The sequence below is a fragment of the Curcuma longa genome, chromosome 10 (assembly GCF_044706935.1).
Source record: "Curcuma longa cultivar G26 ecotype Majalengka, Jawa Barat chromosome 10, ITB_CL_G26_1.1, whole genome shotgun sequence".
NCBI lineage: Eukaryota > Viridiplantae > Streptophyta > Magnoliopsida > Zingiberales > Zingiberaceae > Curcuma > Curcuma longa.
This window is the reverse complement of record NC_133870.1, coordinates 4,021,410-4,049,317: the sequence shown is the minus strand read 5'-3', so window position 1 is coordinate 4,049,317 and position 27,908 is coordinate 4,021,410. Positions and strand designations below refer to the sequence as shown.

Here is a 27,908-nt window from a genome sequence, read left to right as displayed (position 1 = left end):
CATTTGATCATTATTTTTTAATTTTTTATAGACCAAAATTAGATAATTTAATAGATAATTTTTAATTTTGCTTATCAAAGTTAGATTTAATAAGTAATTTTAAATTTTTTTATTACTAAAATTAGGTTTAATCATTACTTTTTAATTTTTTACTTATAAAATTAGGTTTGATTAGTAATTTTCAATTTTTTAATCAAATTTAATTTGAGCCGATAATTTTTATTTTTAGTTAGTAATTTTTAATTTTTTAAACAAAATCAGGTTTAGTCAGTATTTTTATTTTTATTACTGATTAACTTTGAGAGCCAAAGGTGAATTTACTTATTAATTGTGAAAAGTTAGATGAATTCTACTTTGTTTTTAACAAGATTATTGCCTTTCTAAGAAAAAATAAAATATTTTCTTTTACAATTATAATTAACTTTTAAATTTAAACTTTTCTAACAGCTCTTAAGAAAAATTAAAAACTTAGAGTTTTAAAATATAAAAAAGAAAATGAAATGTGTGAATTAAATCTTAATTTTAAAATAAATCATTCTATGCTAACAAGTAAAATTTAACTTACAGTATATCAAACATTACTATAAAAGGTACCCCTCGTCGAGGCGCAGACGGCAGATCCGAACTCGCGACTTGCTCGATTTCGTCGCCGTCTTCATCTCTACTCATCGCTTTCATCCTGCAGATGGTAAGATCTCTATCGATTTCAATCTCTGGTAGCTTTTAGTTCCCGTTCAATCCGTTTTCTTTCAAGATTTCGAGATCTTTTGGTTTCTTAGGGCTCTAGGGTTTTATCTCAGGCACCGAAGCCCGTAACAAGTCCCATCCCCATCCATTTATACCCTACGCTCTCTGCGCTGTTGCTCGTTGTTGGTCTCCTCGTCACTGCCTTCTTCTTCATGTAAGATTCCACTTAGATCTGTGCGCGTTTCCCGAATTTCTTTGTTTTCATGCATTCTCATAGATCCAAGTTCAATAATAGATTTCTCATATTTTTTTCTACATATCACCATGACTGTTTTAGTTTTATATGCCATTCTGTTTAAGATTGTACCAAAACAGATCTCGATTTTATGTTTTGTGATTGTTTATACTATACCCTTTGTTAGTAATGGATAAATTACTATGATTTTGGGTGGGTGTTGAGTCTCTTGTTACGATTTTGGTTAAATTAGAAAAGATTGCATGAAAAGTAGCTGTAGTATTGGTGGGATGCAGGCCTAAAAGTTGGAAATTTATAAATTGGGTCTTGTGTATAAATTTAAATCTTCATGCAGTGCTTTAGCTATTGATACAAATGAAGGACCCTTTTTAATTACTTCAGCTGAGAGAACTTTTCCTCTTAAGATTAATCCTTGCTAGGTTTACTTGGAGGAGTGGAAGTAGGAGAGAAATGAAGGAGTATAAGTGAAGGGAAAATAAAAGAATTTTATGCTTATTATGATTCTATTTCATTTTTCTTGTTTACTTGACAGAGTTGGAAGAAAAGAAATGATACTGTGCTTGCTTAATCATATTTATTGGATGCTTAAACTTCATTTACCTCCATTGTGCCTGATTTTGGGTGAAACAAAATAGTGGAGTTGGATGGGATTAAATTCCTCAATCCTCTCTACTTCCTTCCAAGTAAAGAGGATAAATTAATTATTTTTTCTTTTCCATCCCATCTCCATCCGAAAAACATATTAATAATTGTTTAGGGGATTGATATTAACTTTGGCACATAGGGTAGGGCACCTTAGAATAAGATTGTTTGGGTCCATCAGAGTGCTTGTTAATCCCCTCTTGTAACTCTTTGAATTGAATGAAATTTTGTAGACTGATGTGGAGTCATATTCACTAAGATTTTCTGAGTCTGTGACATCAGTGCTACATACTTATTTATTCATGTTTAGGTAAATATTACATCAATTACTTGTTGCATTTTGCATGTATATCTTAGTTTGAGCTAACTCAATTCTTTAGATCTTGTAGATGTATTTTTGCCTTGACTATTTTATTCCATACATCATAAATCTTGAATTTTTTTTTCTATTCCAGCACAAAATTTTCCATTTTTTTATTGTTATTTAATTTTTTTTATCTGCCAATCTTTTTAGGGATTATAAAATAGTAGGATGTGTTCCCTTGATTCATCAATGCTCTTTTTTGTTTGTGGTGACCATTATTATGCAAACTAACAAGCTATTGATGCCCCTAAAATTGGACTATGGAATTTGATTGCATGACTCTATGTGGAGGTCATTTCAGTTGAATTGGTTAAAATTCAAGTTAATGCATTGATTGATCAAACTGGATTGTACTTCATTTCCTTGTTTGAGTGATTTACTCTGTTGTTTAGTCTGATTTGAAAACTGCACATTGTTATTGACATCTTTGTTTGAATTTTGAATTTACTTATAATTGCTTGAATGACTTTTTTATTCAGAGATAAGTGAATGCTTTGACAATTTTAAGATGATAACAACTGTGTAATATTTTTAAGGGCTGAGTTATATCAGATTCTTGGGATTTAAATAATTTAATGTTAATCTTCTTTATTATAGCTCTGTGAATTTTCAATTAACTGTGTGTTTACTAGGACGAAAATATAGGACGAAGAAAAAGAAAGTAATCCCTCCATTACTTGGATGAACATGAATAAAGAAAGGAAATGAGGGTTTACTTGGATAAGCATGAGGAAGAGAAAGGAAATGAGGAATTAATTGTTTCTTTCCTGACAAGAGATTTTTTTTATTAAATAGATATGTTTTGGTTCGCAATCGTTGATGAGATTTTTTATTTTATTTCATATTTCTTCATTTCCTGCCATCCATGCTTCTCTCCAAGTAAACACAATAAGAGAATACTTTACCTTTCATTATTTCTTCCACAGTTTCAAATACATTTTTTGTTACCTGGCATTCTCTCCAACTTTAAATAATCTCTCATAACAGAAAGTAGAAAGGGAGTATGGCAGAGATGTAAATTCTGTCAATAATTTCCACAGATATAATTTTCTAGGTTTCAGTTAGTGTTTGCGGGATGTGATTTCATAAACACAATTCATTTTAGCTGTATGTTCTTGTGCCACTTCTATCTCATGCCTTCATGCATCTTTGTGATTTTTATTGTCACTTTTAAGATATTTGTCTGTGGAGTATTGCTAGTTACTACACCTAAATTATTTCACATTAGTCATCTAATATTGAGTTCTGAAAAGCAAACAAAATTTAAATATATATGATGAATAACAATGTTTGAGGACACATACATGTTACATGTGTATATGTGTGTGTATATGCTGATCTTTGTTAGCCATCCAAAAACTTGGAATATGGTTTTTCGGAACTTTGATATCAGAGAGAGAGAGAGAGAGAGAGAGAGAGTGGAGTTTTTTTTATACAAGATCGCCTCCTTCAAACATGAGAATAGGATGTAATTAATGAATCCCATCACCATACTTCAACTGTGGCCAAATGCAGCAAAAAATTCCATTTTTGTTGAAAATTGGATTACAACTTGGAATGTTTTGGGGATATTTCTTATCCCCATTCCTATTCTTGTTGATGTATTGTTCTACATATTTTTGATTGTTCATGGTCTTCTTCCTTAAGCATTTGCTCGAGAAAACTATATGTAAATATATTGAAATTACACAAAAATAATAATTGTAGTAAAAGACCCTTTATCCCTGTATAGAGGGGAAATTACACCATTATGGATGACTGATGCAATTACCATATTGTCACAAAACATGGTCTTGTTACTTTTCCTCCTGCTTGCAATCTTTCTATTAAAAATTCCAAAGATGAACTGCAATGACATTTGATGGATGCCCTTGATTCCAAGTAAAAAATACTTCGACATCATGTTGAAAATTTTATTGAGGAGCCAAAAGTTAATTTTTCTCACTTCAGAATCTTAAGTCTGGTTCTTCCTAGCCATGGTACATGTGGACCTGGATTCAGTTGGGAAACATGTTTCCCATTGTCCTAAGACTCCTAACGTAGTCATAGCAGAAATATTCATGTATTCCACAACCTTCGACTTAACTTTTGGGTCTTGGCTTATTGATTCACTTTCTTACTGATACATATCAAATTTCAGTTACGAAGCTACTACATCGACTAGGAACCGTTGTCTGGCAAGGGAGCTTGCGACAGCTGCAGTGGCATCTGTCTTCTTGGTAATTATAAATTGGTGGCATTACTCCTGTGAAAAAGTTGCCAATATTTGGACTAAATATTTCTTTGGCTGTTGCAGGGCTTTGGGTCTCTATTTTTGCTCCTCGCCACTGGCGTCTACGTTTGAAGATGTGTGGATCAATGAATTTTCAAATTTGATACTGACCATTATATTTATACTTAACTCCTTATCTTTCAGTCATGCATTTTCTGAATATGATAATTGACTTTGGTTAACTGGATTTTGTAGTTTGGTAATGCAGCGAGCCAATAAGAAGGTTTATTTCATGATTTTTCTTTCCCTGTTCAACTTGCATGGATCATTTTTCCATCAGGATGCATGCAGTTACCTTACCAGGTGGGTTTAAAATTCCCAAACTGTTGGTAATTAATGGAAGATAGCATAGCCCAATGATCTCTAAATTGCAAATACATATTCTTTAATTACTCTGTGACGTGAAATAGTTAAATTAAACATGTTTCTCAAGGATGCTATGACATGCAATTTTCATTTACGTATTTGATTGCATTAATAATGTAATTTAGAACAGCTTATTGGAATTTAATAGCATGTATAATTATAGATTGAATGATCATCCATCAAATGGTTGATGATATGCTTTCCTTCTCTATGGATTGATCTGATCTTCGAGCATCAAAGTATGTTAGTTTCAGAAGTGGTTAGACTTGATCGTGCCGGAGCAGCTCCCGCAGCCGAACTATGGAATGAATTTAGGAAATCATCATCCTCACCATTGGATTTTTTTTTCTAGTCACTTCTTCTTTGCCAAGAATAATGGTATTTCATAAGGTTCTCCAACACCTTCTCCTCGATAACAAAATTTAGAGAAAGAATGGGAATCCAATTGGTTGTAGTGAATCCAATTAGTATTAACTTAATCCACCCCATAGACGTGATTACTACTAAAATCATAATAGATCAGGCTTTCACTTCAAAGAAATCACCTTGGCACCATTGATAGGATAATAATTCAAACGTTACCATGAATTTACCAATTTAATTGAAGTGACAATTGTATATAAAAAGACGATATCAATTTTGTTAAATTTTTTTTTCCTATTTTGTATTCGTTGAATATTGCAAATGCTTGTGGAGCTATATACAATCACGTTCGACTACACAAGTCAACAACTTGTAGTGGAAAACTCATGAGCCAAATGAAACATGTTTATGCGATGGAACTACAAGTTTGTGATAGATTGTAATAAGTCAAATAATACATGTTTATGTGATGGAACTACAATTTCCATTCCACTTTCAAATTTCCACACTAGCTAGAAATCAACATCTATGACTTCTCTATCAACATGTTCAATCCATTATTCCACTGATAAACACTTTAAATGAAATCGAAGAAGGAAGGTCTATCTCTAATTCAAAGAAAATCAATACATTTTCTAAGGATCCATCCACTCAACTCGGTTCAAATTTTCCTCTTTCTTTTGTTTCTTCCCTTTCTCATAAACAAAAGGATATATATATATATATATATATAGAATTAATCTCCCTTTAAATCCTTTATCTGTATATAGAATTAATCTACATGAACTTCTCTCCTTAATCCTATTTGATAGCACTTCTCCTTCTCACCCTGATGGGCATTTTCCTCTTCATCCTCACAGTGGGAAAATTTACAATCTGGTCCTCCTCAGCCACCCACCTGCATGTATCGTCCATATATATTTAATGCATGCACGTCGAGAAATTAAGAAAAGGAAGAAGAAAGTGTAATATTTGGAGAATGATATATATAGTTTGATGAATGTACTCACGTGAAGTTGGTGACCAAGTGGTGAAGGAAGATGGAAGCTTCAAGCCTTGCAAGATCCATTCCAGGGCACAATCTTTGCCCTCCTCCAAAAGGTGTGAAGTTACATGAACTCATGTATTCCTTATCCTACAAATGTATCGATCGTCAACAAGTTCTCAACTTCTGTTTTAGTATGGCAATATAGCCATGTTACCTTCCATCTCCATGGGTTGAACTTGTAGGGCTCATCGAAATGAGCCTGGTCGAGGTGGACCGAGCGAAAGTAAGTGAACACACACCATCCTTTGGGTATCAAGTACCCTTTGATCTCCACATCTCTTACGGCCTTGCGCATGATTCCACTAATTATATTTCCCAAGCGTAGTGTCTCAGTTATGACCTATATATTGGTAATTGGTTGATTGATTTTAGCATTAAAAATAATTGATTAGTAATGCTCTTAATTATGACTAATGAGAATTTAATCATGACTTACATGTTGAGTAAATGATAAAGACATATAGTCATTCCATTGGAGATCCTCACCAACAAGTATTTTTTGCTCCTTCAAGAACATATTTTCTTCCTGAAATTAAAATGCAGTTACTGTTGCATAGCAATATTGTATATAGTTCCTAAGTAAAATTAGAATATTTTTGGATTTTATTATTTAGTTAGAATAATATATTGATTATATTAACCATAGAATTCTCTATAATTCTTCCGAAACGATTTATTTCTAAATCAAGGCATAAAATCTACCTGTAAATCTAAAAATGGAAAGACAGATGAATGATTGCAGATGCTCCTGTAGATTTGTTACCTGTAGTTGTTGCAGAGCGATCGGAGAGTCGCCGAGGAACTTGACGGCGAGGGTGACGAGCACCGGCACCGAGTCCTCCGCCGGAATCATCAGGTCGACCACGTTGTCCGATATCAGGTCGTCCGTGATCCACCGGTCGCCGTCGCCGGAGTCCTTGATTAGCACCTCGACGACGTCGCTCGGAGTACTCGCTCCGCTGGTCAGGTTCCTCCTCCTCTTCTCGTCGATGATGCTCTTTATCACCCTCACCATCTTCTTCTTCGCCCGGAGAGATTTGTATAGCTGGCTCCCTGGTATCTTCATGGGCAAGGACATCAAGCCGGCGATGAACTCCTTGAACTCCTGCTTCAGCAGCTCCATCTCCTTCCCTGCCCCCAACCCAATCAACCCTTTCACCAGTATCTGGAAGATGATCTGATCGCATGCAACGCTGAATCGATTAGTTCTGCAATCGATTGAATATGAATCGATCATCTGAATCGAGTTGTTACATTTTTGGCCTCGTCTTGGATTCTAACGATCTGCCCGTCCTCCCAGCCGGCCATGGTCTGCGTCACGTAGTGCTGCATGTCCCCGGCGAGCGTCACCTTGACGGCCGGCGACTTGAAGAACGCACCGATGAGGCCGTGGACTCTCCGCTGGAGGCTGCCGTTGATCACCAGGATGGAGGACTTGCCCATCAGCTCGGTGAGGGATCTGGGGTACGACGGCACGAACGACCTCGAGTCGCTCTGCAGCACGCACTTGCTGACCTCGGCGTCGGCCGACACGATCGTGGGGCTCCCGAACAGGTGCGACCGGAACACCTTCCCGTGCCTGTAAGACGATCGATCATCGAGCTAGCTAGCTAGGCACCCAATTTTGAAGCGAGCTTAGGGGAACGTACCGAGTTTGACGCTTGTCGATGAAGGTTTCGGGACGAGGGGAGTAGGCGCAGGAGATGAAGTCGAGGGTCTCGCCGACGAGGGGCCAGCCATCGGTTCCGGCGGGGAGCTGAGCTGCTCTCTTACCGCTGCTCCTCCTCCTCCTCCTCCTCCTCTGGTCGAGAAGGACTATAATAAACGTTAAGAAGAAGATGATGAGGCATGTGGTTAGTTCTTCCATTTCCACATAAGAGATTTCCACATAAGAGACTGAAGGCTTTCATGTACTTGAAGGCAGGAAGGAGAGACGCACCTCTGGAATAACTGAGTTGATTATGACGAAGCAGATTTATAGAAGAGAACAAAAGTTTAAATCTTGACAAAGTCGAGCATGCAATACCCTCATCCATCGTGATTAATTATAATTTCTCGATTTATCTCTTTGTGATGGTCGTGAAACTGACCGTAGAAGTGGTAGATTCCACCTTTTTACATAAAAGGAAGGAAAGACACATCTTTTAGCCTCACCTTTAGAATAGTTATTTAATATGATATTTTTTAATATCTAATTTTTTTGAATCTATTAAGTTTAGAGGTGATATCTGATTAATTATAGAAATACTTAGTCATTGCACCGTAGTTAGCCCTGGGGCATGACATGATTTTTTTTTCTTGTGTGAAACGTTGTTGTCATTAGCAATTGCTGGATAGAAGAGTAAGCATTAATTATTGTTAAAAAATAAGCATATTTTATGAACTATTTGACCTTAGAACTCACCCAAAAAAATATAAAATGATATGTGACAAAGATAACCAGAAAACTAATGGATGTGCAAGCTCATTTTGTCATGATTCCATCTAACCGATTGATTGAGGCCTTGCAACAACCAAAGCTCATTACTCATGCATGACAAGAAGGGTTGTGAAGTCCATTACATGTACAGTAGTTGAATATTAATTAATGAATTGCTCATTACTCAATTAATTTTAGAAGTACAAAGTACAACTTATATACACTTAAAATTCAATGTGATTAATCTTCTTTTGCTTGTGTTTACCATGCCTTTTTATTTTATGATAATAATAAGTTGATGGCCTCTATTTGTTGAATGAATTCATCATTCTAATATATAACTCTCTTTTTCTTCACAAAAAGGTAGAATCCGCCACCTTAGCGAACAATGAAACAGTCTAATATAACTCTCAATGCTTGAGAGAGTGGAATTGTCAATGAGTTAATTTCTAGCTTCTCCCTTTTCTTTTGTTTAACTATACAATATAATTAAAAATTTTATTCTCACTTATATTAATGAAAGCTCCATCTTCCCTCTCATCATCATCTCACAACATGGACAGAATATGGAGATTCCCCTCCATATTTGCAAAGTATGTATAGAAAAATCACTTGTTTTTTTAATTAATTAGAAAAGTTAGATAGTTTTAATTAGTAAAAGTGGTCCAATAATTATAGCTTAGAGTCACAAACAAATTATATTTTAAACTGATTTATGAGAGCTAATTAAGTTTTTTTAAAAGTCATCATTTAATTAAATTTTAGCATTACTAATATTCTCTTGTTTACTTTCTTTTGAGGTTACAAGGAATGAGTTGTACCGTCCATTATAATATTTTAGTGGAACTTTCATCTGTCAAATAAGTTGAAGATGTGAAAGCATTTCATTTTAGATGTTATTATTATGCCAATTAAGATTAATTAGTGTGGAGAATGTTAATCCCATCAATTAGTGCACCCTTTCTCTCTCTATATGGAATATCATACCTAGAGCCTAGTCAACTTTTATGAAAAGGGTGTTTGCATCAAAAATTTGAAAAGTAGATAAATAAAAAATGATGAACAATGACTACTTGAGGGGCTAATTATGAGTGACTTGAGGGGCTAATTATGAGTGAATTTCTTTACTTGTTTAAAAGATGATATTTGTCAAGTGGTGATCATATATAAAATTGTACATAGTAGATAGAAATAATTGTCACCTTGTATTTCTTATTTTATTTTGATAAATAATAAACAATGGACAAGTTCACCGCACCATGTTTATGGTCTATTTATTATCCATTGATGGATTATGAATTCATGAAACCTATCCCTTTAGTGATCTATTTCTTGGGCAAACAAAGCATAAAAGAAGAAGCTAAAGTTTCCTTTTCTTTTCTCTCTTGTGAATTTCTCTCTTAGCATATTGTCATAACACTCATGGGCATCAAGTTACTGACTATATCTCCAATTTACTGTTCATGTATCCATGGCTGGTTGTTAATAGTTGCTCCTCAAGCTTTGTATGGAATAAAGAAAGTAGCCCCAGAGCATGGTTGAGTTTGTTACTATGGAGTAGACTTGTTGAAGTAGACAAGGGTCAAATCTCGGCAAAATCGAGACAATACCTTTCTTCGTAGTGGTCAACTGCAGCTTCTCGATTTACCTCCTCACAAATGGTCGTGGGGTCGACCATGTGGGACTGTTGGAGTGGCAGATTCTACTTTTTACTGAAGAAGGAATGAAAAAAGTACTAGTGATTTAACCAATTTTTTCCCCTTTAGATGGGTTATTTTCATCATTAGGATTCTCATTGTTAGTTGTTAAGTTTCTTCTCTCCTCCTTAGTTGCCTATTTAGATTATAAAGTCATAGTTGCATGTTTGATTTAGACATTAGACATTCTCAAACTCTCTTAGCTTGGTTGTTTTGGAGCTAGCTAGAGACCTCTAAAGTCAATCATTGCTTACCTTTATTTATTTGTCTTTCAAATGAAACAAATAATGTTCATGCATCTTATTTCAGTTGTAGGGCTCATTGGTGTTTTCTATTTGTGTTACATTATGATTAATGTTTATTGTTTCTATGTTAAGGGTTGTCGATCGTTCTTGTCATGTAAAGGCAACATGGTAGAGAGCTCCTTACTGTCCTTGTAGGGGGTTAATAATAAGGGGAATCGAACCCTTTGTCATTTTCTAATGTAGATGCTTTCATTTTATAACTTGTGACCTAAAACATTTATAGTGTTCATATAGTTTATTCTTTCTTTTAATTGCAAATATTATGTTTCGAGTGTGTAAGTTATGCTCCTTTGATATATTCTTGTAGATCCACTAGTAGGAGTTTACGATTTTCCTATATATTATGCGGTAAGTGTTATAAACAAAGCACATGTTAAAGATACTTAGACTAGCTCATTTGATTGGAAATCTCATGAGTTCTACATTTTTTTTTATTCGACAAGATAACTAAGTCATCCTTTAATGGAAAGAATGAGCACGCCAAAGATATATTAAACTCGACACATACAAATGTATACGGTTCAATGCCTACACATGCGTATGGAAACTTTGCCTACTTATAACCTAACTTCGTTAAACTTTTACATCATTATATCAAGAATAATATTTAGATACATTAATTAACCTTCACTTACATTTGCTAATATTATCTTCTCAACTCATTCCTTACACCTTTGACCATAGATTATTATCTTAGCTTAGTCTGAAAGCAATATCGATATATCAAACTAAATCAATGATGTATTTACAAGACCCAGTTATCATCATCTATAAGGCAATACAAAACTGAATTGAAGCAATGACATTCTGAATGCTGACCTAAATCCAACGCTAAAGTCATTGTTCCTTGTCGTATAAGAAATTTCTATAATGCAATGGAAGTCTTCTATAGGAATGGACGGCAACTAGTTTGACTTCCTCCTTATATACCTTAGTCCATTTGCAAGAAGTATCCACTTAAAATTCATAATCCGTTAACAACTCATTAATATTAATAAATCAAATTATTGGATATACATATGGAATATACATCCAATAGTATAAATTCTCTTCATGCAACATGTATTAGATCACTTAATTAGAGTTTAACTTTAATGATAATTATTGTGCATTGTTAATTCAAATATAAGCACATCAAATGGAGACTTAATCCTTCATAGTCGACTTCTAAAGAGCCAAAGGCGATGCTTTCGATCTCAAAGACAAGACTATAAAACTAATTCATCAAACAAACACACACATGAGATCGTCTAGGTCTAGTTATAACATCTATCCTACCTATCACACTCGACCTTATTGTATGACTAGAGAGTTTTTGGCAGGATTCAATTAACAAAACAAGAACTTGTAAACCCCAATAATTGAAAGCAAAACAAGGCCAAAAACTAACCGACAAGTGGCCCCAAACAAAACATGAATTCATCTACATCATGAGAAAATTCAAAGCTTAATTAATTTAATTTAATTTCCTTATCATGCTTTGCCTTTCTTAGTCCTCCTTTGATTCTGCCAGGCATGCAAATCCACTAACTCAAAGATGATGCAATTAATTAACCCTATTGATTCATGATCAGTGTTCACTACTTGAGATCTCATGGATAGATCCTCTTCTCCCTGGTGGAGAATCTAGTGGGAGTTCATTGGCCACCGTGGTGAAGAGATTAGATATTGATCTGATTGCTACTGAAATATTAATTAGAGCAATCATGGCTTCCTCAACCTCAACTGGCCTGCAGACAATAATTAATTGCTCATAATTGAAGGGATGGCACTAGTGGGGCTTTCTGTATCTCAACAAGCAGATCAAACATAATTAAAGCAAGAGAGAAAAAGAATGATTTAGTGTGCAAATTAAATCTTCTTTTTAATATCATATCTGATTGTGTTATGCAATCAAAGAACTACATGTTCCTTCATCATTCTTGCGGAAGATCTTGTCGATCGATAAAAGAAAAATATACTCAGTTAGATCATCACAGCCTCATGCAGGTTCCAACCCTAGCTAATTGTTGATATTAAGAAATGCATAATACGATCACCATAACTTTGTGTCATGCAGCCATACTTTTGAACTACTATTGTTGATCAATCAGGACAGAAACTTTGGATATTACACAACAGATAACCTTCCTTCCAATATCTTCTCCAACCTTTTAAAATTTTCTCTCTTCATCCTGGAATTGCAGAATTCAGTTACTAGGCCATTATCATTAGGGCGGAAAACGAGCCAACCTTTATGATGTTCAAGTTTGTTTGATAAGATAACCCAAATAAGTTTAAACGAATTTAATCATTGAAATGATTGTTTAAGTTTTAGTTTGATTTCTTTTTTGTGAGTATGAGCTTAGTTTTCTTAGTACTCCTAGTTCTTTGTTCTTTTAAATAAGTTATATATAGTTCAATAGTTTTGTTGCTATTGAGGTAAAAATGATTGTCTTTAATTGAGAGTGCTTATTGGTTGCTGCAACTAAATTCCTAGTCCAAAATAAACTTTGATCATTCAACTTGTTTGGTTCTAATTTGGCTTAAACAATATCTGAACTTTGTCGATGATGATTGAAAAATTTTCTCAGTATTCATTATTTTGAGTTTCATCACAAGGTATTGGACCGAGAGTATTGTGGATCAGCATCGGAGGTTCAATCTTCTTCGACATTTTGGAGAGGACAAAACTGTTGCTTTCGCTTGAGCATCTTGAGCATTTTGATAAGGCAATCAATGAAAGAATTTTAAATTCTCTAACCACATGAATTCTAATTTCCCTAACCACATGAATTCAAGAAACCAACATAGAATTTGTGCGGAGAGAGAAAAAAAATAAATCAATCATAAAACATGAAGATCTAGTTTCTACGAAACATGACATAACAAAATAAAATGTTGAAAATGACAATGAACCTGATTGAAACGGAATGATCATTGTTGTATTGCCTCGTCTGCTTGATCCCAAAATCCTTGATAAAGAAGAAGAAGCGGAAGCAAGAGAGGAGAAGTCTTCCGAAAGATTTAGGGTGACGCCACTGCAAACCTTCGTCAATGGGAAAAAAGATTTCATCAAGTTCCCCTAAATCTTCAGAGACCAACCCTATATATAGAAATTCGATCTGTTATCAGCCTATAGATAATAACGGATCGGACTAATGAATTCTACACATTTAATCCACATCTAATAATTCAAAATTTAATAAATCTTAGTTAGATCACTTAAATGTGTTCGATTTGTATCCGCATGTATAAATTACAATTAAGCCTATCTTAAGAGATTAAATATAACAATCTTTCACTTGAGCTACATGTGATGTGTATATGATATATGACTATAACTTCAGTTAATATCAAACTTTATGAGTACAAAATACCTCTGTAAATAATCTGGTCTATTAACTTCATTGGTATAGGACTAAAGAGGTCATAACTACTATATATATATTTGTCATAAGTCTCAATAGTAATCACAATACTAATATCATTAATGAATAAATCAAGATATAGATATGTAATATGAAAATTATATGAAATGTGATCAGTATATGTTAATTTTCAACTTGTCTTGAATAATCCAAAAGAGTTTGATCATATTTGCAAATACTTTATGTTAAATTACAATACAAATCATGATCCAAACCTTATTATTCCAGAAGGAATATGTATTATATTTACAAATATCAAATGCTAAACTACAGTTGTAAATTATGATATTTTATTTCAGAGTGTCAAACAAACATATAAATATCCATTAATATTTTGAACTTTAAGCATGTACACTAATTAAAATAAAATGTCTATCTTTATTCACAAATTTAGAGCAATAAAATAAATATAGACTCCTATTAAATGAATTCTTCTTTCATAAGAACTTCCATATCCATAACATGGGCATGAAATATTTTAGGCACCAACCCTTGGTGAGTGAATTTGTCAACATGGAATTTGTGCGGATGTGCTCTATCATCACTTGACGATTTTAAACTTTTTTTTAATTGCTAGAAATTTGATGTCGATGTGATTGGACTTTGAAGACGAACTATGATTGTCCTTGGCATAAAGTTGTGCGACTTTATTATCATAGTTAATCTTGAATGGTCTGTCAATAACATCAATGATATGCAGCACTGTGATGAAATTCCGCAGTCAAATCCCATGATTGGATGATTTGTAGCCTGCTATCAACTTTACCTCATAGTAGAAGTAGCTACTAGAGTATGCTTGACTCTCTTCCAAGATATAGCCCCTCCAGCGAGCATGAAAATATAGCCTGAAATAAACCTCCTACTATCCAAGCATTTAGCAAAATCAAAGTTTGAATATCCAATCACCTCTAGGTGATTTGACCTCCGATACGTGAGTATATGTCCTTTAGTTCTTTACAAATATTGCATCACTCTCTTTACCACTTTCCAATGCAATAGTCGTGAGTTACTTACATATCTGTCTAACATCCCCAATATAAATGTTATATCTGGTAGTGTACAAACCTGTGTATACATGAAACTTTCCACAGCTGACGTATATCCATCTCCTTTCTTTCAAGTTCAAATCATGGACACTGTTGCAGGTTAAATCTGTCACCTCTAGACACCGGTGTGTTACCAGGTGCACAGTTTTGTATGTCACACCTTATAAGTACCTTTTTAATATAGATTTTCTGTAAAAGTCTAAGAATACCTCTTAAACGATCATGACATATTTGTATGCCTAATACAAAGGATGCTTCACTAAGATCTTTCATTTTAAAATGACTGGATAGAAATGACTTGGTATCACATAGCATATCCTTATTATTGCTCACAAGTATTATATCATCTACATATAGGATAAGTATAATAAATTTGCTCCCACTGAACTTGATATATATGTTGGTGCCCCGGTTAGTTTTGATATGATCAACCAGGTTAAGTCAGGTCCTGTGTTGTTCTAATCCCTTTGTTAAGTGTGCAGGAACTTAGGTATGGAGGAAGTCGAGTGTAAGACATAGCGGACGAGAAGGGTTGCGCGGGGAAGTGAGCCGACGGGCTCAGTGCAATCCGAGGGACGCGGAAGCTACGGAAGAGCACGTTGGTGGAGCGAGAAGGACGTGCGTGACGTCCGAGGGACGAGGAGCCAGGAGGAAGCACGCTCGAGGGGCGAAAGGCCAGAGTCAGGTGCGGGTGAGCCTAACTCCAGTTGGTAAGAAATCACCCAGAAGATCTACCTACAAAAAGTCAATCGAGTTGACTTTGACCAAGTCAATATTTGACTTGGACCGGGCTTGACCAAGTTGGAAGTTTGCACGTGCATTGGAGACTTTTTGCATGATTGGAGATAAACAACATTGCATGGCTTAATTGGAGATAAACAATGTTGCTAAACTGTAACACCCGTATTTTCCTCACTTAAGATTATTGGTTAGATTTAGAATACTTCATAAAGAGATAAGGGTTAATTATAAATTGTAGCGCTCAAAAATTCTCAAAAATAATTTTAGAAATATTCTATGATTTTTCTGGAATTTTAGAATATTTTTCTGGAATTTTTATATTAGCGGAAGTAGCAAAAATAAATAGGAGCGTACATGTCCTAGATGAGATTTGAATCCGCGACCTTTAAGAATTTGTAATTCTTAAAATAATTTCAATGACCAAGAGAGCCAGCAAGTCTGTTCCGAAAAAGAAGGAACCGAAATATAATTATAGTTGAGTTCGATTTAAAAATCGAAAAATGTCCGAGGCTAGATTTGAACCTGCGACCTTTTAGAATTTAGGATAGTTCCAATAACTAGTCCGCAGCAGGTCTGTTACAAAAAAAAAAGAACTGAATTTTATTTATCGGCGAATTAGGTCTAGGAATCACTTAATATAAATAGGAGGCTTAAGAGAGGGTTTTGATTATCTTCGAAAACCCTTCCCTCACCTCTCGTCCAGAATGTCGTCGCCCTCTTTTCTCCTCCCTCTCGGCGCCCCAAACCTGAAGAACGAGGAGTCCGTCCCCTAGGATCATAAGGAAGACTTTCGGAGAACTTCTTCTACAAGGACGCTCCTCTCCGCGAGAATAACGCGTAGACATAGGAAGATCGCCGAGGAAATCTTTTTTTCTCTAACGGAAGAATTGTAAGGAAATTAGCGCAGAAGGTAAGTGCATCTCTCACCTGCAGTATGAGTAGTTCCGTTGTTTCTGTTTTTCCATAGTATGATTTTATTAAAGTATATGCATGATTTTGTTAAAGCATATGTAAATGGTAGAATTGCATGATATAAAAAGTATAAGAAAGGTATTTTACTTTTAAGAGGCGGGTATCGGACACAAGGTTCGCCCATAAGAAATGCAAGGCATAAAGGATTCCGGGCACAAGGTTCGCCCACAAGGAAGGAATCCAGGGCACAAGGTTCGCCCACAATGAATTCCGGGCACAAGATTCACCCACAAGGAAAGGAATTCAAGGCACAAGGTTCGCCTATATAAGAGATGTCTACATTGATACCTCGCTAGGCCCAAAGAAGGATGTTTATTTATTTTCACTTATATATAGTATAAGTTTTCCCCCATCATTTACCAGCATTTTCTTTCATATAATAGCATATGTTATGACGAAGTTTTCTATGATTTTTGTGAGTTAGATGATGTACTTACTAAGCATTGCTTATAGTTTGCATTCCTCATATTGCAGATAAATGAAAGGAAAAGTTATAGGAAAGAGGAGGCAGCTGGAAAAGTGTTTGATGTGTGGTGTCGGCGGAACCGCGGAATAAGATCAAGAATTATATAAATGTTTACTTTACGTCCAAGAAGTTTATTTTTATTTCTTTTGCTTCCGCATGCTAGAAAAAAAAAATTTATCTGAGTTATTTTCATTTAATAAGTAAAAGTAATGAGAAAGTTTAAGTACGTAACATCTCATTATTAGTAAGAAAGAGGGGGGTGTTACATAAACAACGTTACATGGAGATAAACAACTAGCCAACGTTGCATGGAGATAAACAACGTTGCATCAACGTTGCATTAACATTGGAGAGATTAACATTGGAAACTCTTTATCTTTTATTAAAGAAAAAGGATAAAGTTTATCCTTTTATCAAATCAATGTTCGAGATTTAAGGTTATCTCCGATCAACAATTAGGATCGCATCAACGGATCAACGACCAAGAGGAAGTTCATCTACAATCAACGATCCAGATTTATTCTCTTAGGTTATAAATAAGACTTAGAGTTCTAGAAGTAAAATCATCAATTACTTTATATTTTACTCTCTAAGTCTCTGTGCTACAATTGTAAAGGCTTCTCCGCCTAAAAGAGTTCTTATTAAGTGTTAACCGCCTTGGAAGCAACGATCCAGTTGCAACCAAGTTTTGTTTCAAAAGACTTGTTCGATTCTGTTAAACCGTCTATTCACCCCCCTCTAGCCGGTCCAACCCGATCTTACAAGTGGTATCAGAGCGAGTTCGCCGCAGAAGGACTAACCGCCAACTGCAGCACCGTCAACCAAAATGGTCGAACCCGTCATCTACCTGCCAAAATTCAAGGGGGAGTTCACCAAATGGAAGCGCAAAATGGAGGCATTCTTCACGACCGAATTTGAGTTATTTTTAATAATGCAAAATGGTTTTGCAGCTTCAGAAGAGAAAGATATCACCAAATGGAGCAAGAAAGATCAAGCTGACTTCGTGGCAATTGGAAAAGTCGTGTTCCATTTGCTTTCAGTTCTCCCGGCACAAGAGGTCAGCAAAAGAACTCTGGGAAAAATTCTTGGAGTTACACGTGTTGATGCAGTCTTGTCCTGATTGTTGTTTTGATGTTGACACCGATTTAAGTTCATCGCTAAGAATTGAGCTCGGAGAGGGCTCGGTAGCTCGTTCTCCGGACTAGGTCAGAGAGGGCTCGGCAGCTCGTTCTCTGGACCGGTTGGAGTTGGAGAGGGCTCGGTAGCTCGTTCTCCGGATTGGGTCAGAGAGGGCTCGGTAGCTCGTTCTCTGGGCCGGACGAAGTCGGAGAGGGCTCAGTAGCTCGTTCTCCGGATTGGGTCAGAGAGGGCTCGGTAGCTCGTTCTCTGGACCGGACGAAGTCGGAGAGGGCTCGGTAGCTCGTTCTCCGGACTAGGTCAGAGAGGGCTCGGTAGCTCGTTCTCTGTACCGGATATGGTCAGAGGAGATTCGTTAATCTACCTCAGGACCGGGATTACGATCGGAGGAAGCTTGGAAGCGTATTCTCTGATTGTGTGGTCAATTAGGGTTGGCATGGGTTAGACCCAAGCTAACCTACTTGTGCTTTGACTTAGGATTTAAGATCTAAGTTGATTTAATCGATCAGTGAGTCGATTACTCAAGAGGAGAGTGTTTAATCGACCAGATGATCGATTACTGAACCTACTGTTATCGAAGTCAAAGTGTTAATCGATCAGGTAATCGATTACTGAACCTTCTGTGACTTTTCGGAATTGAACAGAATCAATTCTAATCGATCAGGTGATCGATTAAGGAACCTACTGTGAATTCCGGTAATTGAGGTTTAATCGATCGGGTGATCGATTAACAGGCTTAATAGGAATCGCGAGTTACGCGCGGTAATCGATCGGCTGATCGATTACCGTGCCTTAATCGATCGGCCGATCGATTAAGTCAGGGGTAATCGATCGGTCGATCGATTACCCACGCTACTGAGAAGTTTCTACGCCTCCTTGATCGATCTGTTGATCGATTATACTTTATACTTCTGTGCTCTGCTGTACTTCGATTTCCTTGCTGTTTTTGGCTTGCTTCGCTAATCATTTTGCAGGTGGCATTTGAATTTGACGAGGAAGGAGAAAGGTCAAGAGCTCATTTTAGTTGGGGCAGGATTGCAGAGCTTGGCATTTTTGGCTTTCAGGCAAAACGACGTCTGAGCTGCAGAGGAATCAGTGCAGTGAACTCAGAGTCCGTTGTTTCTCCCGTTTGATGGAAGCTGTTGAAAAGCAAGAGGAAGAGAAAGAAGAGGGTTATCGTTGTGACTGTGAAACCCTAGCTGCTCTCCTGTGCTCCGGTGCTTTTCGTGTTCTGCTTGCTTGCTTGCGTTCATTGAAGCTTTTCTGCTCGAGGTGGTGCAACGAGGTTGCTCTCGGGGAGTTGAAGGTTCTCATTTGATTGAAGCAAGATTGTGAGGCTTGTGCTGTAAGTTTGTATCGTGTAGCCTCAGTTTCATTTCCTTCTATAATCTCTGTGCTTACATTATATCCTTGAGATTGGTTGTGGAGAGGTAACTCCACCGAGAAGGAGCTTCTTATTAGCCGGATTCATCCGGGGTCTGATCTACCGAAGATCAAGGTTTCGTCCACCTTACGGACACGCCGAGGAGTAGGGGCAAGTTATCCCCGAACCTCGTATATTTGTTGTGTCTTCTTGTTTTAGTCTTGTTTGCTATTGTTTCCGCTGTGCACTAACAAATTCGTAGGAGAAATCGTTCAAGTTTCGAAAAGAAAGGGCTATTCACCCCCCTCTAGCCATCTACAAGTTCCAACAATATATCTTGCAGGAAATAAAAAGGGAAACAATGTAGCTTTGAATGTGAACACATTAGAACCAGAATTTATATCCTTGGATGACAAAGAAGGAAAAGTGTACTTGGTAAGGAAATTTAAAAAATTCATTAAAACTAACAAGTTTTTGAGCATGCAGGCAAAAAGGCGATCTCCGAAAAGACAGACAGTTAAGTGCTACAACTGTGACGAAGAAGGTTACATAAAAGACAACTGTCCTCAACTCAAGAAAAAGAAGGATTACCAACTTAAGAAGAAGAAAGCACTGAAAGCAACATTGGACGACACATTTTTCGACGATTTAGAACACGAAAAGTATGTTGGACTTGCTCTAATGGCAAGTCATTAAGAGGAGGACGACGAAGAAAGCACATCGGAGATAAGCATCGATCGAGGGGGAGAGTCATCCGATGAAAGCAGCAGTGACGATGAACCACTAAGCGATAGGTATGACGACATGAAAAGTGAGGTATGTAAACTACCTCTTGATGAATTATTTTCTACTATAAAATCTTTTTTTAATAATTTATGTAGAAATAGGGAAAAACTCTTGAATTTGGAAAAACAAGTATCCACATCATGTCTATTAAGCATGCTTGACAATTTGAAAAATAAAAAATTTAGTTGCGAAATTGGAAATTGATATTACATGCCTGTGACAGAAAAAGAATTATTATTCTGAAGGTTTGAATTGGTACATTAAGAATCATAAAGGCCAACTTAGGAAAATACTTATAAATTATGTGCCTCCAAAATTTTTAACTAACCTGGTAGATAGGAACTTATTTTGGATTTCTAAATCTGTTTTAAACTGATTTTCTTTCATATGTACTTAATTGACTAATTTTTTTATTTTATTTCTCATTATTTTTATAAAATTCAGCTCGATTGGCTTTTGCTAAATAAAAATTATGTTTCTATTTTTCCTCAATGCACAGATATGTCAGAAATTTTTCAATTTTTTTTTTTTGAATTTTCATGCTTTTTCATTCAAAATTTAAATTTGAAAAATAGAAAAGTAATTTATTTTCTCAAGTCAAATTTTTTTTGAACCCAGATATAGTCAAAAAAATTCAGCACAATTTTTTATCAATTTTTTCCAATTTTAAATTTAAAAAATTAAATTTCATATTCCTTAATATGTCAATTTTTGATTTTTTTTTCATAAAAATCAATTAACTCCAAAAATTTTTACTCAATTTTCGCAAAAACTTTTAAATTTTTCTGTTAATGAAATTATTTTTTTTAGAATTTTTAACTAAAGATGCCATTTAAAAAAAAAATCCTTGGCAACACTAATTTTTGAAAACTAAATTTTTATGATCTATTGTGTATTAATTGAATACTTAGAAAAATTTTTAAAATTTTTCAGACTTTTATTGCACTTTTTTCTTTCCTTCCCTAATTTTTATATACCCTATTTTTGCTATGATCAAAGGGGGAGTGTAGGCTGAGGTTCAGGGGGAGGTTATAGTTCTAACATGAAATATTTCTTTTTATGCTTAACTGTTTATTTAGTTTTATTATTTTTTTATTTTTTTGGTTTAACCCTAACTGAATCTGGGTTGATGCACATCAAAAAGGGGGAGATTGTTGGTGCCCCGGTTAGTTTTGATGTGATCAACCAGGTTAAGTCAGGTTCTGTGTTGTTCTAATCCCTTTGCTAAGTGTGCAGGAACTTAGGTATGGAGGAAGTCGAGCGTAAGACGTAGCGGACGAGAAGGGTTGCGCGGGGAAGTGAGCCGACGGGCTCAATGCAATCCGAGGGACGCGGAAGCTACGGAGGAGTACGTCGGTAGAGCGAGAAGGACGTGCGTGACGTCCGAGGGACAAGGAGCCGAGAGGAAGCACGCTCAAGGGGCAAAAGGCCGGAGTCGGATTCGGGTGAGCCTAACTCCGATTGGCCAGAAATCACCCAGAAGATCTACCTACAAAAAAGTCAACTGAATTGACTTTGACCAAGTCAACATTTGACTTGGATCGGGCTTGACCAAGTTGGAAGTTTGCATGTGCATTGGAGACTTTTTGCATGATTGGAGATAAACAACATTGCATGGCTTAATTGGAGATAAACAATGTTGCTAAACAACGTTCCATGGAGATAAACAACTAGCCAACATTGCATGGAGATAAACAACGTTGCATTAACGTTGGAGAGATTAACATTGGAGACTCTTTATCTTTTATTAAAGAAAAAGGATAAAGTTTATCCTTTTATCAAATCAATATTCGAGATTTAAGGTTATCTCCGATGAACAATTAGGATCGCATCGCATCAACGGATCAACGACCAAGAGGAAGTTCATTTATGATCAACGATCCAGATCTATTCTCTTAGGTTATAAATAAGACTTAGAGTTCTAGCTAGAAGTAAAATCATCACTTACTTTATATTTTTCTCTCTAAGTCTCTGTGCTACAATTATAAAGGCTTCTTTGCCTAAAGGAGTTCTTATTGAGTGCTAACCGCCTTGGAAGCAACGATTCAGTTACAACCAAGTTTTGTTTCAAAAGACTTGTGCGATTATGTTAAACCGTCTATTCACCCCCCTCTAGCCGGTCCAACTCGATCCTACAATATATTCACTGATCAACAGGGTTCTCTCCAAATCCAAATGAGATGACCATTTAATCAAATTTCTGGTACCAATGACGGGATGTCTATTTTAAATCATAAATAAACTTTTTTAATTTATATACTAGGTGCTTTAAATTTTTAGACTTAGTTCTCCGATTGCACCATATATATAGACTCCTCAATGTCTCCATTGAGGAATGCAATCTTTATGTCCATCTGATGTACCTCCAAATCAACATGAGCTACAAGTGTCATGCTTACCCTAAGAGAGTCTTTCGTTGATACAGGTGAGAAAGTCTCCTTGTAATCAACGTATTCCTTCTCAGTAAATCCTTTGGCAACAAAACAAACTTTGTACTTTTCGACATTGCCCCTTGAATCCTACTTGGTTTTAAATATCCATTTACAACCAATGACTTTTGTATCTTTGGGCAATTCGACAAGTTTTCAAACATCATTATTTGCCATAGACTTCAACTCTTTTTGCATGATGTTAATCCACCTTTCAGGGTTAGAGCATTGTTTGACTTTTTAAAAAGTTACAGAATCATTTTCCAACCTAATGTCAAACTCGTGCTCTTGGAGATAAACATAATCATGAGAAATCGTGGATCTCCCTCTAACTGCATTGAAGATGTCATGGGAATATCTTGGTTCACTACTCCCTCTAGATGTACAATATCTATGATGTGTGATATGGTAACCATACTGTTACTAATTACACTAGTAGTGACTACAGAAGGATTGCTTACGCTTTCCTCAAAAAATATTTTCCTAATTTTATCACTCCCACCATCCTCAATGAATTTCATATTTTTCATTTTGAAGAAGGATATGTTAGAGGGATCATAAAATATCCCCTAGACTTTTTAGAGTAACCTATAAAATTATAACTCACAGTTCTTGAGTCCAGTTTTTTTTCATTAGGCTTGTAAGGCTTAATCTCAGCTGGACAATCCCAGATGTGTAAATGCTTAATACTAGGCTTCCTATCCGTCCACATCTTGAATGAGATTTTAGTTACTGCCTTACTTGGTATTTTGTTAAGTAGGTAAATTGTAGTCTTGAGTGCCTCACCCCACAAAGATTCAAGTAAAGAAGTGAAAATTATCATACTTCTTTCCATATATTTTAGGGTACGATTATATCGCTCGACTACACCATTCTCACTGGGTACCAAATATGGTATACTGAGCCACAATCCCACACTCAACAAAGTAATTCACAAAAGGTTCTGGATATTATTCACTTGATCCATCATATCAATCGTAATATTGACCTCACAATCAGATCAGACGATTTTAATTTTCTTACCTAGTTGATTTTCAACTTCGGCTTTGAAAATTTTGAACATGTTCAAAAATTACGACTTCTCATATATAAGGTACAAATAGCCGAATAGAGAGTAATCATTTATGAATTTAATAAAATATATGGGTCCATTCTAAGTTGCCTTAGGGAATAGTCCATAAATGTTTGTATGTATTAGCTCCAAAATATCATTACAACGACTTGCCCCCTTATTACTTTTGTTAGTTGTCTTCCCGTTAACATATTCATTGAGACATCAAAGTCTGACATGTCAAGGGACTTGAGAATTCCAAGTGACAACATAGATGAATTTTCATTAGTTAATTTGTATTTTGTACATATACTATGCATAATTATGTTGTCAACCATAGGAGACATGGTGTTTAATTTATAAAACTTATCAACCAAGGAACCATTGCTAACCAACACTGAATTATAGAAAATACTAAAAATTCTATTTTTAAATAAATAAAAATAACTTGATTTGTCTAAACAAGAAATTAAAATTTAATTCTGTCGAAAAGACAATACAGTAAATATATTTTCTAAATCCAGAAAGATATTAGTTTCTAAATAAAGCCTAAAAACACTTCATATATGAATAAAGAGAAATTACGCAGAACATTAAAAATGATTTTGTTAGATAGGCTCGGATCCCTTTGAAAGGAGATAAATCACAGTGATCCAACGACGTCTCTTTAAGTGGGAGGGATTTTATTCTCTAGGGGATTATTCCATTGGGGATTGGATCTCTGCTCTTTTGTGACAATCTACCACTCGAGTACTAACTCAGTTATGCCCATGGGGGAAGACCCTCCTTGTTCCTCTAGTTGTTGAGCTTTGGATGCAATTGAAGGGATGTGAAGGGGGGGGGGGGGGGGGGGGGGGGGGGGGGGGGGGGGGGGGGGGGGGGGGGATAGTTAAGACAAGAGATAGGGATAGGAAAGCTATAATATCGAAGACTCACTGCTCCTTTTGCAAGTCACTCCTTCTTATACAGTAATCGAGCCTCATTAACTTGGTAGGATATCACATGCCAAAAGGGAGTAGCCAACCAAAATTTCAAGATTGATTGCATGCCATGATGTAAGATAGGAAAGAGTTATCATTCTATGGACATAATAGTTCAATTGAGGAGTAGGCCACCAAGAATTAAATTGTATGAGGTTTGAAATATGTAAGTAAATGTCATGATGTTATAATGAAATAATGAGCATTTTGTATTAGTTTAACAGCTATAAGTAAATATTTGATGCATGTAATAGATTGATATTTAAATATTATATGAGACTATTATACATTTATATTTACAGTATTTAAATATTTTTAATATTTGATTTACAATTTCATTTTCATATCGACTGTGGCTGCTAAATAGAACTTGAACAAGTCTGTGTTATAGCAGTTATGGTTAAGTAGCTGCTAAAACATGATTGAAGAAATCAAGTTCATGTTGTAACAACTATGGTTACGTAGTTGCTACAATGAGAATTTGACTTGATGTTGTAGTAGATATAGTTAAGTAGCTGCTATAACGTGATTGAAAAAATCAAGTTCGTGTTGTAGCAGCTATGGTTACATAGCTGCTACAATGTCAAGTCAAGTCCTCATTGTAACAGTTATATAGTTAAGTAGCAACTACAACATGATTGAAGAAAAAGGTAATTCGTATTGTAGCAGCTATATATAGTTACGTAGCTGCTACAACATCAAATCAAGTCCTTGTTGTAGCAATTATAGTTAAGTAGCTACTGCAATGATAAGTTTGTGTTGTAGCAGCTACACTTCGGTAGCTACTACAACATGTTGTTGATCAAAGTGAGTTTAGCAACATGTTGCTGATATGCTGAAGACTAGCAATAACGTGTTGTAGCTCTTACAAAACTAGGAACACAATCTTCTCAAGACCATTTCCACAGAAACAAAGTCATTGACAATCGATTGGTTAATGATGCAGTTGATTTCAAATAATTCTCGGACAATGAAAATTAATATGATTTGACTAATACCGGGTATCAATCTACTAAGACACTTCCAAAAGCTAGTTCCATGAGCTAGTTTAGTCTCAAAAGTGGCTGATGGACCCAGAGTTGTCCAAATGACTCCAAAAGTAGTCCTGTGACCTTGGCTCGATCTCTAGAGTACACCCATTCCATCACACACAACAATGATACACTATATCGAACCTAGGTATTTTTTTCGACTTGTTTCCGGCACAAGTGATTGCATAAGATGGTGTTGCTTTAGTATAACTTTCTGTATGTGCAGTTATTTAAGAGAGACTATAATGATGTTGTAGAAGGACACGATTTAGCCTGTGACCTCAGATAATTAAATTTTTGTAATCTATTCCTGCTTTGAACCATCATGTCCATAGAATGACAACTCTTCCCTATCACACAGCTTTCATACCGAGCTAAAGGATCTTCAAATTTGCTTTGAGCACACCTTGTTAACGTGTGATACCCAATGACTTTATCTATTAACACTCATGTTACCTTATAAGAAAGAGCGAGTTGTACAAGGAGCGGCCAGTTTGTTACTTATAACCTCCTAACCCTTGTCTATTGGGCAAACCCTCAACCCTCACTATTTTTCCCTTGAATGATAATGAAAGGTAAATGAGTAGACTAGGGTCATTCAGGGCCTGAATGCTTTAGGGACCCCTAATTCACCGATAATTATATTAGACAATTCCAACATTGCTTCATTAGATGAATTGATTAAGGCATTTACTCCCTTTCTAGCAATGAGAATCCAGTCATGCTTCCTTCCATAGTAAGCGATTGTTATCTAACGCTGGTCTTCAATGTTCCGCGTAGTCTTACTTTAGGGACGTAACTACTGTGACCACTATTTTGCCCAAATAACCAAATGCATATGACCAAGATGTGGAAGATATATCCAAAATATGGAGTCCATTTCTTAATAAATTCATCAAACATCCCTTTCAATTTCTACTAGCATTCTAATATCGTAATATTCTAATTGAGTCCACGGATCTTCAAACATTTGTTCCAAACTCTGGCGTACGACATCCTCAATAGTAACAGTTTCTTTTTTCAAATTGTATCTAATATTCGTACTCTCTCTAGTACTCACCACAATATTAGCAGAACTGGAAGATGATATTATACTACCACTGGTATTTATGTTTAATGTATCATTACCTAGTCGGTTTTGTTTTTGTGAATCAATCGTTTCCATCTTACGTGAGAGCACTTCATTAAAAAATGGATCCCTACATTGATGCAACCGCAAATAACACTCATTTCTATTAAATATATGAATATTTCTACAACACACTAACCAAGTGAAGGAAGTCAATATATCATCACATGTTCCTAAATTTGTAGTTACACATTTGAAAATTTAACATTTTACAAACAAGCAACTTTAAGCTTGTAACCACATAATTTATTGATTGATTAAGGGTATTGTTAATGAAACTTTGAAACAAAAAAGACAAACAATAAAGTCCAAATGCATAACATTAACAACACAAATAATCAACATTTAACTAAATCACGTCGACAAGATTCAATATCATGCTAATCTATATCATATTAATTTATTTACAGATTAGTAGAAGAAAACGTATATGTAGTTTATGAGATTTATTAGAATGTAAAACTTCGTCCACATTATGATTTCAACTATCATTACTACTGTGCTTGATTTTTCTACAATGATAAAAAAAATAATATTAGACAATATTACAAAGATGTCCCATGCTATAATATTGGTAAGGAAAATTTGAGATGTTATCGTCACCTACGTGTTTTACAATTATTTGGAATGCTGTTGATAGAATTTAATGAGTACTTGAAATTTTTCAAGATGATGTTACAATTGCTTACACCCAACGACCAACCTTGCTTGAACTTTGCCTTAATACAATAACAAAGAATTGACAAACCCATGCTTAGAGCAAGATTTCGTCAGTTTTAACTTCGTGGTCAGGAGAGAGGCGTATGGTCAGGAGTAGTTGACTCTTAAAGACTATCGGAGACATAAACTGTACTGTTTACTAGAGAAGATGCTACACCGGAGTTATGTTTGTTAGGTTTTCTCTAATCACTTTTTTCGTGTACAATAAGTTGAAAAGTTCGCTGGATA

General features: G+C 35.5%; 2 protein-coding genes across 2 annotated transcripts; one reads left to right on the top strand and one right to left on the bottom strand.

Moving 5' to 3' along the window:
* Positions 1 to 579: 579 nt before the first annotated feature.
* On the top strand, positions 580 to 4,463 carry LOC141836559 (uncharacterized). Its single transcript, XM_074724069.1, has 4 exons — positions 580 to 688; positions 801 to 901; positions 4,090 to 4,168; positions 4,246 to 4,463. Exons 1-4 carry the CDS (start codon positions 686 to 688, stop codon positions 4,291 to 4,293), a joined length of 231 nt encoding a protein of 76 aa, XP_074580170.1. The 5' UTR covers positions 580 to 685; the 3' UTR covers positions 4,294 to 4,463.
* Positions 4,464 to 5,684: 1,221 nt separating this feature from the next.
* LOC141836487 (cytochrome P450 90D2-like) lies at positions 5,685 to 7,513 on the bottom strand. Its single transcript, XM_074723992.1, has 6 exons — positions 7,253 to 7,513; positions 6,762 to 7,175; positions 6,435 to 6,524; positions 6,153 to 6,338; positions 5,961 to 6,085; positions 5,685 to 5,848 (listed from the first exon to the last, which is right to left on the bottom strand). The coding sequence occupies exons 1-6, from the start codon at positions 7,439 to 7,441 to the stop codon at positions 5,752 to 5,754; spliced, it is 1,101 nt and encodes a 366-aa protein (XP_074580093.1). The 5' UTR covers positions 7,442 to 7,513; the 3' UTR covers positions 5,685 to 5,751.
* Between the last annotated feature and the right edge of the window lie 20,395 nt (positions 7,514 to 27,908).

Coding starts and splice junctions, on each gene's coding strand:
- LOC141836559 (XM_074724069.1), top strand. Junction 902..4,089: donor GTCACTGCCTTCTTCTTCAT/GTAAGATTCCAC, acceptor ATCAAATTTCAG/TTACGAAGCTACTACATCGA. Junction 4,169..4,245: donor CAGTGGCATCTGTCTTCTTG/GTAATTATAAAT, acceptor TGGCTGTTGCAG/GGCTTTGGGTCTCTATTTTT.
- LOC141836487 (XM_074723992.1), bottom strand. CDS start 7,441: ATGGGCAAGTCCTCCATCCTGGTGATCAACGGCAGCCTCCAGCGGAGA. Junction 7,176..7,252: donor TCCAAGACGAGGCCAAAAAT/GTAACAACTCGA, acceptor GCATGCGATCAG/ATCATCTTCCAGATACTGGT. Junction 6,086..6,152: donor TCAACCCATGGAGATGGAAG/GTAACATGGCTA, acceptor ATACATTTGTAG/GATAAGGAATACATGAGTTC.